This window comes from Mesoplodon bidens (assembly GCF_964165515.1).
Source record: "Mesoplodon bidens genome assembly, chromosome: 10".
Classification (NCBI taxonomy): Eukaryota; Metazoa; Chordata; class Mammalia; order Artiodactyla; family Ziphiidae; genus Mesoplodon; species Mesoplodon bidens.
In genome coordinates, this window is record NC_138172.1 from 101,539,145 (window position 1) to 101,553,878 (window position 14,734).

General features: G+C 44.8%; 1 protein-coding gene across 1 annotated transcript in view; it reads left to right on the plus strand.

The window, feature by feature from the left end:
- Nucleotides 1–14,403, plus strand: part of F13A1 (coagulation factor XIII A chain) — a 141,111-nt gene extending 126,708 nt beyond the window's left edge. Inside the window, exons 14-15 of the mRNA XM_081245387.1 lie at nucleotides 6,557–6,693; nucleotides 12,596–14,403. Coding sequence (XP_081101513.1) covers nucleotides 6,557–6,693; nucleotides 12,596–12,749 — 291 coding nt within the window. The 3' untranslated portion in view covers nucleotides 12,750–14,403. The remainder of the gene's footprint in view (nucleotides 1–6,556; nucleotides 6,694–12,595) is intronic.
- Nucleotides 14,404–14,734: the final 331 nt, after the last annotated feature.

Sequence of the window (14,734 nt, forward strand, 5' to 3'; positions counted from 1 at the left end):
GAACCACCTGAGGAATAGCGAGCGTCCCCAAATGCTTGACAGCCACCAGGTACATTGTGAGGCTTAACTGCAGTTTCACTTCCTTCTGTGGGAGCCTAAATATCTGAAACTTTCCATCAAGGCAGAAAATGAAAGCAAAACTCTGTGTTCTAATTATCCCGAACCCCAACCCCTAAACCATTTCTCCTGCCATGTTTCCCACCGAGCATGTTTCTCCCTCCTGGCCTCCCGTGGGTTCTCCGTGACTCTGACACATGTTCCAGTCACCAGGACGCAACCCTGCCGTGTCCACAGCCCTTCAGTGGGAGGCTGGAGCAGGGCACGGTGGGTGGGCTTCTCCACGTCTCTTTAGAAAGTGTCCGTGGAGGCTGCCAGCTTCTCTCCTTTGTGCTTCTCGGCTCCGGCATCTGAGAACCCGAATCCACATCACTCCCCACGGGGGAACTTGAGGCTGAGGAAGTCCTCCTGGTCACCCTGGCAGCACTGTCTCCCTTCAGACCTCCATGGCATTTAGAGTCAATAATTGCGATGTTGCAGATGCTCTGCCAGATCACTTCATGTGCGATGTCACATTGAATCTTCCCAAGAACCTCGTAAGAAACCGAGGCCCAGAGAGTTCAAGTGATTGGCCCAAGGACACACAGCAGTGGTCCCTGGTCTTCAGACCCTGAGCCCAGCATGCTTTCCCCTCAGCGTCCCCCAACCATGGTCACTGTCTTCGTCCCGGCCACCACAGTGGTGCCTTCAGCACTGCTGTAAGCCATCTGTGGAGAAAATCAAAGTCTGTCTGTGAGGTCCCACCATGAGGCACTCTGAGCAGGTGAAGTCCACGGACCTGGGGAGGGTCCCAGACAGGGTACCACCAGCCATGGCTTGACATGCTTGGATAGCTGACTCTCCCTCCATCCTCTGTTGGTCCCGGAGGATCAGGCAGTGGGTTACTCCATTGGCCAGGAGAGCACGTCCCAGACTCTCTGTGAGCGAGGCCTCCACTGGAAGGGGAGCATTTCCCCCTCCCTCTCAGCACAGCTATGGAACAACCTGCACTTGAGAATGAAAACAAGAACCACTGGTAACTGGGGCACCTAAAACCCATTCTCCGTGCACTCCTGTTCACACAGAAGCCAAGTAAAACAACAAGAATAACAAATCTGGGCTTCCCTGGTGGCGCAGTGGTTGAGAGTCCGCCTGCTGATGCAGGGGACACGGGTCCGTGCCCCGGTCTGGGAGGATCCCACATGCTGCGGAGCAGCTGAGCCCGTGAGCCATGGCCGCTGAGCCTGCGCGTCCGGAGCCTGTGCTCCTCAACGGGAGAGGCCACAACAGTGAGAAGCCCGCGTACCGCAAAAAAAAAAAAAAGAATAACAAATCTCATCTACCTTGTCATATGAGCACAGTGTGCTTGAGCTACTGGCCCTTTTTTTTTAAATGATGTCTCTATCTTTACCCCAAATAGCACATCCTATGATCATCAAGTAATACAGTATATCAAGGCCTCAAGTCTACCTTGTCACATTTTACTCTGGCATAGAAATCTGCTTCTTTCCCCATAAAGTCAAAAAGAAGGAGCTGAGCAGTAATATATATGTTTTCAAATTTAGTGCAGAATCGACTTGTAATCACTGTGCTCAACTGGCAGTTTAGTGATGGCAAAAGGTAACCCTGCAGATGATTCTTCAGTGGATCTCAGGAAATAAAAAAAAACTGTTCTCAGCAGAAAAGGTTTCTATTTTTGCCTCTCTGCTGTCAGAGATGACAGTGTATGTAGTGCTTAAAGATAAAGGCTTTGGAGTCAGAAAGACCTAGATTCATATCTGGGTCCTGCCAACTTACTGGCTCTGTAACTTGGGGATTTTGTTTGTCTTCTAAGTTTTAGTTTCACATCAATAGAATGGGGATAATGTTAATGTCCACTGCCAAGTCCATAGAAGATCAAACAAGATAACGTAAGATAACAAGATAATGAGCAGGATGCCTAAGTAAACACTAAAAGTAATGCGAGTCGCTATTATTGTTGTTACTTATCAGAGTCAGCACAGCAGGTGGTTAAGCAGTGACTCTGGCGCCAGGCTGTCTGCATCCAAGTCTCACTTCCCCTACTTGCTGTGTGAACTTGAACAGGTCACTTAACTTCTTTGTGCCTCACTTTCCTCATCTGTAAAATGAATTCTCATAGCGTCTACCTCATAGGGTCATGAGGATTAAATGAGTTAATATAAGTAAATCACTTAGCAGCATCGTCCAGTAGAACTTTCTATAATGACGGGAATACCCTAAATCTGAACCTTCCAATATAATAATACCCACTAGACACGTGTAGATGCTGAGTACTTGAACTGTGGCTAGTACAGCTAAGGAACTGAACTTTTATTTAATTTCATTTTAATTCAGTTAAATTTAAATAGCCCCTTGTGGCTGGTGGCTACCACATTGGACGGTGCAGACTTAGAACATTACCTGACTGTCGTAAAACCTGACCGTCGTAAAAAAAAATGTGCATTATTTAGTCAAGGCTAACTTAAGTGGGCTAGTGAGAAGCAACAGTGGTGCCGGTGCTGGTGAAGTGGTTTACAAACAAGCAACTGCTTATTACCAGCAGTGACCGTAGGGTGGGGAGGAGGGGAAAAATCATTTTCCACTAATTCACGGAATCCATGATTGACAACACTTGAAGTAAGGGCTGTGAGGTGAACTAATAAATCATGTGAATTACATTGACAACTAGGTTTATTCTTTCTCACACTTCTTCCTTCATTTCAGTTTTGATTTTGAATACAGTTATTATGTATATTATAAAGCATATACCCCATGGAAGAGAGCTTGTGATTTCCTAAAAGTAATTTCCTCCCAAATGTGTGTGTGTGTGTGTGTGTGTGTGTTAGTAACTTTCTTGTTTATCAAAGAAACAGAATACTGATCATTATGAAACAGCATAAAAGACAAGAACTCAGTATGTCAATATCGGTAAAAGGTGTCTAACTTGAAAAAGCGTCATATTTTATGTCGGTATAAAAAAACAGAAATATTTTAAATGGAATATTGAAAAAAATCAAGATGCAAAAGTATTTGATGTCACTGAGTATGACATATGCTGCATCCTTTCCTCTGGTCCAGGTAATGGCTGGTCTTCTCTATAGTGAACACACACTGCGAATTGCACACCACTTAAATCAACACATAATATGAAAATACTATGTATAATGCTCCATTTTCCTTGAAAGTGGGAGGAAATACCTCCACTTAAATTGCCTAAGCAGAAGACAGTGATGCTGGGTGTTGGGCAGGCTTTATATTTGGTTTGGTTCGCGTTTCTAAGTTTCGCTATTATCTCAGCAGTCAGGTTAAAGACGTTTAAATCCGGGTGCAGGAGACCAGTGTCAGAAAAGGGACACGAGTCTTCGTTAATGGCAAAAGAAACACTCTACGACCTGAGAAGGGCCCCCTCCTTCAGGCTCCAGTATCAGGGAAGGCTGAGAAGTATTTATATACCCGTGCCAGCAGCTAATACCAGAGGTCATATCTGGAAGCAAACTGATTAGGCATGACACGTGAAATTACCTGAGAAGGCTTCATCTTCTAATCATATTCAGATCTAAAGCCTATCTCTGAAGGCCCAAACCCTGGGCCAGCCTTTCAAATACTAAATTCTCCTTATCTCTGCCATCTGTCACCTGGAAGGGTCCGCTTTGCTTTCCACAGCAGAAGACTCTTCCTGTAGAGGTAGCCTGCCAGTATGTAAAGGATCCTTAACTTGGAGCCCATCAGCCCCTTGAGGGCCATGGATAGACATCCTGGGTCTGTAGTGAACCCCCTAAAACTACCTACAAAGTGTATGTATCTTGTATTTGTCACTGTGTTTGTCCATGGGAGGAAGGATCAGTAGCTATTATCAGATTTTTAAGAGGTTGTCCCCGTAATCTCAATAGCATACCACGAAGAAAACAGATGACTCCAAAATATTTTCCCCCAAAATTAAAGTGATCATAGCAAACACTTTCACCAATAGTGTCTCTAAAGCAATCCCACTTTCTCCAATTTAGACAGTTTTTGTAAATGTTATCTTTATCTTGTATTTTTAGAAACCAAAAAGTGTTCTGAAATTTTTTTCAACTTAGGAAAAATATGTTGGATGCACTTGAGAATTAAACCAAAGATTCTATGTAAAGTATTCTAATAATGCACTTTTATACAGTCATCCCTCGGTATCCATGGGGATTGGTTCCAGGACCCCTGCAGATACCAAAACCCATATCCACAGGTTGAGCATCCACAAATTCAACCAAATTTACATTCTGTTGTGCATGCCAGGTTGAGGACCACTGAGACACATTGCTTGGCATACAATCCATGCTTTGTAGGTGACACCTGCAGTTGTCACGACCATAATCAGTGTCTGCTCCACCCCAACTCCTCTTTCCAGCTCTCCACCCATTCCACCTTAGCGGGTGGAGATTTGAATGTAATGACCATGGAGAATTGGTTGCAATTTTCATTTTTCTTATAGATTTTTAAAAATCCCATAGACATAAATTTAGTCATCAACATGTCTTAAAGAGTAAAGCCACTATTTACAATGGCCAGGACATGGAAGCAACCTAAGTGTCCATCAACAGATGAATGGATAAAGAAGAGGTGGCACATACATACAATGGAATATTACTCAGCCATAAAAAGAAACGAAGCTGAGTTATTTGCAGTGAGGTGGATGGACCTAGATACTGTTATACAGAGTGAAGTAAGTCAGGAAGAGAAAAACAAATACCGTATGCTAATGCATATATACAGAATCTAAAAAAAAAAAAAAGGTTCTGAAGAACCTAGGGGCAGGACAGGAATAAAGACACAGATGTAGAGAATGGACTTGAGGACACAGGGAGGGGGAAGGGCAAGCTGGGATGAAGTGGAAGAGTGGCATGGACATATATACACTACCAAATGTAAAATACATAGCTAGTGGGAAGCAGCCGCATAGCACAGGGAGATTATCTAGGTGCTTTGTGACCACCTAGAGGAGTGGGATAGGGAGGGTGGGAAGGAGATGTAAGAGGGAGCAGATATGGGGATATATGTATATGTATAACAGATTCACCTTGTGATAAAGCAGAAACTAACACACCATTGTAAAGCAATTATACTCCAATAAAGATGTTAAAAAAAAAGAGTAAAGCCATAATGTTCTAATTCTTAACGCTAGAGCCAATGAGCAAGAATCTTCTTCTCTGGGCAGTGTCCTTCCTCTTTCCCTCTATTCGTGAGAAAGGCTCATTTCCACATGATTTCTCCTGTGTTATAGACCGCTTAAAAAATAAGGCAGTATAGTGCCTGGGTTGATGTATAGAAAACTCAAACAACCAATAAATTTCATTTTTAAGCAGCCAACCTAATATAACAAATATCTACTGGACACCAGCTAGATACTGGAGTTGAAAGTGGGCTAAAATAAGGTGAATAGAGCAAACTACCCCAAGTATTGCTAATCCAAAAAAGTATGAGCTATAACGTATTGAAACTTTGTCAATGCGCCATGCATTGTGTTAGCTGCTTTATATGTATTAACTCAACCTACTCCTTTCCTATGATGGAAGAACTATTGTTATTATCTTGTTCCCAAGTTATTTAGAGCTTATACACACCCAACCATTTGGCATACAAAGCCCCTAAATGAACAAACAAGTACTATAGCTCCCTGGTCATTTTCCAGCACATCGTGTTGGTGTTAGGAAAGCTTATAGTCCCAAGTGTGTGAACACAGCATAAGAACTAATAATAAAAACAACAATAATAATGGCATTCTACATAGATTACCCCATAGGAACATCAGTCCTGTTACAGAGACAAGAAAACTGAGTCTCACAAAGGTTGGAAAGTCACCCAAGTCCCCACTGCTAGTAAGCGTTGGAGGTGTCCTTGAACTCTGGCCACTTTGCCAAATACCCAATACTTCTGAGACCTGTGATGGATAAACTCACCACAAAAAGCCTTACAGCCTCCTGGACACAGATGCTGTGGCTGCAGAGGGAAAGTCCCTTTTGCCTATTTTAGTGTCCAGATTTCTCTCCTTCAAGTTCAACAGTGAGGCCTCCCTCCTCGGACCTATTTCTTTGTAGAGTGCCTCCAAGTAAGAAGGCGCAGGCCCCATGGAGTGTTTTCTTCCTCTTGAACTCAGGGATCCCTCCTGTCCTGGCAGGAAACTCGAACCCCTTCCAGGAGCAGAGTCCGCCTGGCTGCCCTCACCACGGAAAGCCGTTGCTACACCAGATGCACTTCCACCTCCTGCTGAAAACAACAGCTGGGGGCCACGGCTGTTCACCTGAATTCTAATTAGGCTGGTTTTTATAATGGGGAAACGAGTGCGATTCTAATTAGTAATTGTCCCATCTTTTTCTCGATAGGTATCCCCCAGTCAAAGCGATAGCCTCATCGCACTGGTTCCCTTGCCAAAAAATGGCCATGCTGTAACACAGAAGAAAAAGTAAAGAGGGTTAAAATACAGGGGAGCATAAAGAGGCTTTATGTGCTGCTAAGGAGCTTCTCTCTCTCCCAATTCACTTCTTAGGTCCATGGCGCTCAGGTAGTAGGTTCTGACATGCTTGTGATCGTTGAGTTCACCAATCCTTTAAAAGAAACTCTGAAAAATATTTGGATTTACCTGGATGGCCCTGGAGTGACGAAACCCAAAAGGAAGATGTTCCAGTGAGTGCTGGGAAAGTGGGGAGGTGAGGTGGGGTTGTAGGAAGTTCTGTCTCTCTCCATGTTTTCCAAACTCACATCCAATCCCCAGCGAACATGTCTGAGAAGCTGCTACCTCCAAAAGCACAGCGTTGCTTTGACCAGCGCTTCCATCTTTCAATCCTTAAAACCACCTCAGTGGGGTGGGCACTATAATTAGCTCCCTTTAGTGGTGGAGGAATTTGAGGCTTTGAGAGGTTGACTGGTTTGTCCCAAGTTGTGCATTTTATAGAAGGAAGCCAACATCCAGACATGGCTGGCTGATTGCAGATCCCGAAGTTCAAGAATTTTGCCATACTTCTTCCTCGTGTACTCATTCTTCTCGTGTTTACGGAGGTATCACGCTGAAAGATGTCCCTTTTCATGAGTCCTTTCTTTCCAACCCCACCTCCAAGATCTTACCAACCCGCTCTCTAGAACTGTTGCTTTCAGTAGAACAAAGGTGAGCCTAGAGAGTTCTAGACTTGGTTCCCTATTCAAGGGACCAACGACCACCCTGCGCTCTGTAGTAACACGAATGAGGCTCTGCTTCTTCCACACCTCGCGCCATTAGATTGTGCCCTACAGTTCTCAGCTTCTGTGACTTCTACTGACAAAGAGTGTCACCCAACAAGACAGCTCATTCTGTATTCAGGTACTTCTGGTCGTTAGAAAACAATTCCACCTTTCAATCCACTGATGATCCTAACCCCATCATCTGGACCTGTATACAGAGTAAGGCACATTTGTCTTCCATCTAATGGCTTGCAAATGTTTGCAAGAAGCTGTCCAGTCTTCCTTGCGTCTTTTCTGTTCCTACACTGACTTCATTCCCCTCATCGCTAACGTGGTTTCGGCTCCCGCCCTTGGCCACATCCTCCAACTTGTCAGTACTCCCCTTAAAGTGTGACACCCAGAATGCATCCCAATCTTTGAGGTTTATTACTTTCATTTCTACCGCAAAGAAGTCCCTGTCAGCATCAATCAATCTAACATATTTCCTGTGGGGTGACCTTCTAAGGTATAAAAAAGGAGGTGCAGGGATTTGGAAACTGCCTTACGACCCAGATATGTTAGGAATTTCCCCAATGCCCTTTATGGGAGCTACCCCGCTCGGAGTCTGTGAGACAAATGCAAGACCTCTCACCCTTTCTGAAGCACCTTTAAAGACAATGTGTGCACTAGAGGTTCGCTGCATTTCTTTGAAATTACAGTGCTCACAGCTTCTGCATCCCATCATTTAAGAGGTAACTGATGCTGGAGGATGCAATAGACAACAGAGAAAATAATTTGAGTGCTTTTTTTAAAAATGCAAGCACAAAACGTAACAACCTTCCTGTGCTAATAGGGAAGCTGCAAGAAAAAAAAATTAAATTAGAAATCAACCCCAGCTAGAGGGAGAGGTCAGTAGAGCTAGCCCTGCTTTCATCAGAAACGACAATCTCACTCACCCATTCTCACACCTTCCCACTCAAATCAGATGCAAGAATCATTCAGGTAAAGTGAAACACATTTCTTCTTTAAAACAGCCCCCTGCTGTAGCCAATTTTTCCTTCTCCAACAAGCCTCATCTGAGGGTGCCAGAACCTCCTGCCACCTTGACACCTTGGCTGTGCAAGAATTCCACCTTGATCCCAAACCAATGCAAGGGAGGAGATAATCTGTGTATTAGAAGAAAGATGAATCCTAGCACAGTGCAATGACCCACCACTTAGGAGACACAGGGCTCAAAGGGGGTTGAGTGTCCAGGTGCATTTCTTACTGTTAATATCTGACATTGGGGTAGGACAAAGGGGAGTGAACTGGGGAAATGATGGAAGAGGCCAGTCCCTACACGGTGGACACAAAGCAAATGTCCCGCCCGCAGTCTGCCGTTGGCTCTATCAGTAATCACCTTCAACGCATAGGTCTGTGGCAGATCAGTAACAGACAGAGAGCCAGGTCCTCAATCTCTTATGGGGATCCAGATCCAGAGGGTGGATCTCTCCAAAGCAAGGGAAGCTTTATTTCTCAGAGACTGTCAAAAATTGGAAATAACTTGACATAGAAAATACTTATGACCTAGGGTGGGCTAGGGACTTCGGAGAGACCACTGGTTTCTCTGTTTCCTCCTGATTTCTCCTTACACCTTCACAGCCCAGACCTGAGCCAGCCAGCACCCACAACCATCTTTTCGGATGGTTGAAACACTGCAGTGTACACTATACTGCCAAGACCTGATCAAAGAGCGGCAGATCAATGTAACAACTTGGACCCTTAAGAAGTGCAATTCTGTAGAACCAGAACCCTTCACAAGACTGTTATTCCTTTCTCAGATCCACGCCTTGAATAGTCAAGGGAGTCTCCACCCCACCTGCCCACCCAAGGGCCCTAGGCCTTAGGGAGTCTGGAGCTCCAAGCAGAGGGTCTGGAAGGCGGGAGCTAGCGAGCAGGGAATTGAGCGAGGAATAGGTGGTGCCACGTCCATTCCTCAGTCAGAACATAGTCAACTCCACTCCAAAATGATTTACCTTCCTGCTCTCCCCCCGACCTCCCCACACCTTCCTCAGATGCACGGAGGTGCTGCTCCCACAGACCAGCAGCTGTCCGGCTTCTGCACTTGCTACTTCTGCAACATCAAATAATTCATCTTCCAGATTCATTTTTCTCTTTAAAAAATGATGAGGTTCCGTAAGTTATTTTAAGAGAAAAGTTCTCCGACTTTGTGATTTTGTTTTAAATGTTGAGGCTTTCAAGTAGGACAGAGGGCTAGACACGTGGAGGACAAACCATAGATACTTGCAGTTTATTGTGGTAATAATCCCCTACGCCTGCTCGTGCTCAAGATGATAAATGGCCGGCGTATCTTCATTGCTCAGCGTGTTACTGAGAATCATTTATCACAACATCTATCCCTGGGAATATAGGATTATTCCAGTATTACTCCACTTTTTTTGTGAATTTTATTTATTTATTTTTTATACTCCCCTTAGCAAGATGGGGACATGATTTTTTTCTTTCTTTGTGCATGCATTTTTCTGTAGATAAATGCATACTTAGGCATGCATGTGTCTCTTCACGTATGAGTATCTTCAGTGATGCTCACGAGTGGGCATAGACACATGGATGAATATCATTACGAGGACGCGTTTATGAGTGAGACCAAATAATGAAGCAAAGCTCAGGGCTTACAGTTTCTGTTTGAGGGAGTTGCCTGCACTCTAGGCCTCAGGCCATCTCCTTAAGCGGGACAACTCTTTTGCAAAATGTTCTGGATGGATCACTTGGGGAAACCAGGGAAGAAAGAACGAATGGATCAGGGTAAAAACAGCACAGCTACTGAGAAATAAATATCTAAAAAACCTATATTCATATTGAAAAGATTATTTAAGTTAAGGGTAGAGAATTGTTTCCCTGCATACAAGCCAGAAGAACCTTCCTAAATTATGTTGCAGGGAGTTAAGGCAGAAAATGATGACCACAAAGGTGATGGTGATAATAATAATAATAATAGCAAAGCAGCAGCAGCAACGTATGTCTAATATGTGGTATTTAACCACATCTTGCCATGGTTCTAAGCGCAGCACAAATACTAACTCACCCACCCTCTCCACACCCTTTTCAATATTTCATGGTGTCCTTCTACAGGTGAGGAAACCCACAGTGAGCTCAGCGTTTTTCAAACCTTGAATCATAAAAGTAATTCACTGAGTTGGAAAAATGCTCCTATATGTAGGCTCTGGGTGTGCACTTGTCACATAATTTGGCTTTTCTATAACTCAGTAAGATAATTTATATAGCCTCATTTCTAAAGAACGAAAATTAAGAACCAATGACAAATTAATTGGGACATTGAGACTCTCAGAACCAGTGCCTGGAGCAGCCCTAGAGAGAGGAGTCCCCTAGCCTTAGAGGCATTTCCCAGTTCACTGGCCACAGATACAAGAGTAAAGGGATTTCTTATTTAGTGGCTAGATTTCTAAGATTTGGAGCCTTTCCCCTTTTCATCCCAGAGGATGTACACCTGCAGCCAGGTAAATACATATTGTTTTAGTGACCTTTGAGGATATCATGGGATTCTAACTGTATGTACACTAGGTCAGGCACGGGTGGATGGCCCCATATTTCTCCTTCACTTTGGCTCCGTCTAAAGTGACGCTGTATGGCCCTGACCCCCAAGGGCCAATGGGGGCTTTTGTAGCTGAGGCCTTTGAACCACTCTAGACTCACCGACAGTCCCCTTCTGTGCCACCCTCCCACCACCACCCCAGTGCAAAGCCACAGTGTTACCATCAGCTCCATTGGTTCCCAGGCCACCCCGTGGAGCTCGTAGGAAGTGCCCTCCCATCCCCTGGGCCCTCGCTCAGGGGTCTAAGGATCTACCCACCAAACTCCTCTGCACAACACATTCTTCATTTCTGAGCACCCTCTTTGTGTCCCCAGTGTGTGTCTCTGTTCTTCCAGGGTCCGGGCCATCAGGATCTGTGACTGTGGAAGATTCCACAGGCTCCTTAGGACCTCAGAGTCCTCATCTGTAAAATGGGACAGTTGGATGAAGTGCTTTCTAAGTCCTTTCCAATTCTGACATGCTGTGCCCCAATAACCCCATAAAAAGAGTCTGGTCCCTTTTCTCTCTTTTTAAGACATGCATGGTGGTCTCCATTCAAATCCCTGATGCTTTCCCAGAAAAGTGCAGGCCAAGGGTTATACGCAAAGCTGCCCAGCGCATGCCTGGCCTGAGTCAGAGAGCGGAGACCAGAAATCCTCCAATAACAAGACCTGCAGGAAGCTCTCAATACTGAACAAAAGGGCATCTGTCTTGTTTGAGAAATCAGACATATGACCACACAGTGGTCGGAAAAGGCATTTCATTGGAGGATACAGGATGAAATATAGTTTAGAGAAGTAGGAAGAGCTTGTGCTTTAGAAACAGATGAACTTGGGTCCAAATCTTGCCTTTGCCCATTAACACCTGTGTGACCATGGAAACGTCACCTCCCGTGTTTAATCCCTTCATTTTTCTTAACTAGAAAATTTGTCGAATAGTGTCCACCTCAGGGGACTATCATACATATAAAACCTGCATGTAATCTCCTCCTGAGCTTATATCACATCGGGGGTGGGGTATATGTGAAATACTCCAGAGAAGCCTAAATTCCCCACCCTGATTGACTTCGTCATCCATTGGGCTGGGCTTGGCCATGACGCTTAGGAAGACCTCAGAGCATGGCCGCAGGGGACGAGGAAAAGCAGGACCATTGAAGGCCCCAGCATCAGGCTGGATTAGGGGATCAGCAACAAATGCGTAGCAGCAAGGTATGTGGGCAAGGGACCAAAATCAATTGGTTGAAACAGGATTATGAATTACAGAGCAGGCTGGGTGATGTTCCAGATCCTGGGCCTGGGAACAGGTCTATCCCAAGGGGGTTGACCAGAACCAATTAGAGCGTCAGGACCTCAGTAAAGGCAGCTGGGGGTTCAGAGAGAAGTCTGATCCCAGGAGGGCACTTTAGCCCGCAAATGAACCGAGGGAGATCAGTCATGTCCTCAAGGCTACTGTGGAAGCCTGGGGATAAGCTGAAGTTCAGCTGACTCATGGCTGGCCGGGTGCTCAGCTCAGCTCCACCACACACTGCATGGACCACGTCCACCAGAAGGCCAGCTGATGCATCCGTGTGGAAGGAACCAGGACCCACGGGGCTGTCTCTGGCTGAGCCTCATCTAGGGGCCTCATTCGGGTGGTCACTGGAAATCAGCCACCCTGACCCTTCCGTCTTCCAACCACCATCAACCAAAAGAAAGAGAGCCTGTGACTCAGGCAGGGGCCTCGCTGCTTCCAGGTCAAGGTGGGAAACTGGACCTGCCTTTCTGGAGCATAAAACCTTTCCTGTCTCTTCCATCCTTTCAGGGAAATCCGGCCCAACTCCACCGTGAAATGGGAGGAGGTGTGTCGGCCTTGGGTTTCTGGCCCTCGGAAGCTGATGGCCAGCTTGACCAGTGACCACTTGAGACACGTGTACGGCGAGCTGGACTTGCAGATTCAGAGACGACCGTCTATGTAGATGCACAGGGCCCTGAGATGGGCCCGAGCACTTGGCCTCTCGTAGTCTTGGCTAAGGAAATTCTAATGCAAAAATAGTCAGCTCTTGCTTTAACTTAGCTGTGAAGACCCGGACAGGACTGGATACAGCCCCAGAATGGTGATGCCACTTATTTTGAAGACACACTTTTCAGTGTGGTTATTCAATGTGGAAGTTAGTTTTTAATCGCTCCACCTTCCAAAGGATTCTGAGCATTAGCTTTAATTAAGCCCTAATTAAGCTCTCATAGCTCATAAGAGTAAAAGTTATCATTTCTCATCTCAGATGGCTGCAGCTCCAAGTATCGGAGGACTTCCCTTAGAAAGGGGATTTGCTCAGTACCTGGCCTCATGTAAAACAGGGCTGCTCATCCCCCGCTCAGCCTTTTCAGGGTAATGTACTCCCCAAACAGGAGGCCAGCACATGATTTGGGCCCTAGAATTCTATTCCCCTTTCTTGGAATCAGTTTTATCCTCTGTGTCAGAATATTTTTCCCCGGAATTGAGTGCAGCATCATTTTTCTTCTTGGCAAAGCCAGGGAAAGGTCTTTCATCTTGCACCTCCAAGCAAAGCTACTGCCTGCCAAATTTCACAGATTTACCTTGGAGAAGATGTGGCCCCATATTAACAAATTGCATTTGTGGAAAACTTAATCACCTAAGGGGAGATAAGAAAGCAGGTGCAATACTCAGATCTATTAAATAATGTAGTTTTATAGTGCATTTTATAGGAGTTGTCACGCTGTGGCCTGATCAGCAGGAAACATTAGCCCTAACTTTAACCCTTTGGGGGCTGTAGTACTAGAAAGTAACGAGGCCGACTTGGGACAAGTAAGGATGAGGAATTAGTCTCTTTAATTAGTAGTTATACTTCACCTGTCTCTCTGAAAGCATCTCCTTTGCACAATGACACAGGTCCAGATACAGTTTTAGAGATGGAATAAACCCAACAAGTCGGAGAAGCTGGCGGATTTAGTGACCAGACATGTGGAAGGATGGGCACCCACTCATTCTCTTGTCCTTCATGTCACCCGTGTTGAGACCTCAGCTCGGCACACAGGTGCTACAAGGTAATATGGACTCCACCCTGCAAACTGCCAGCACTGCCACACACCCAATGACAGAGGACGCTGACATCATTTATGTTAGGCTCCAAGGTTCCAACAGATAAGGCTATCTGATATTTATTTGCAAGGCTGATTTATTGTCAAAATTACCCATTGATATGCCTAGAATGTGATTTAAGTCAGTAGACTGTGTTTCTTAGCAAAAAAAGAAAAAAAAAGAAAAGAAAAGAAAGAAAGAAAAGAAAGATAGAAAAGAAAAGAAAAGATGAACAGTGAGAAGGAAGCTGGGGAAACGTCCCAGTGAAATTCTCTGGTCTCTACAAGCACATTTCTAAGCCTTTGAGACTGTTCCTGAACCTTCAGCACCAGGAATCCATGAGGGTCAGCTGGTCCCCTCTATAGGTAGATCATACCTAACTGTACTAAGTAATCTTCCAGCATTTACCAAGCCTTCCCATACTCAATTCTAAACTGAAATGCATTTAGCTGGACTGTTCAACTGGCTTAATATAGTATATTCTTATTAACTAGAATGTAATCAAAGCTTAAAATAAAGTTAATCTGATTGTATTTGCATCTGCACAGAAGTGAACACTTTTGCTTTTCAATACAACGTGTTACTAACCACAGCTGCTCAAGAAACCACCCTTCTTTAGCAGTAGATAACCCACCCTGGATAGTGAAACAAGCATCTCTCCTTTAGAGAAAAGGACTTGAATGGGTAATGATGTTACAGTTAGCTTTCCTCACTGCTCTATCTACATTTCAATAACCTCATGCACCAAAGGAGCAAGTTTGGTTCAAAAATCAGTTTCCAGAAACTGCAAAATCTCTGTAGATACATTTTCATGAATAATCCCATGAATCATTATGGTGACTCAGTGGACAAGCCAGCAGGAAT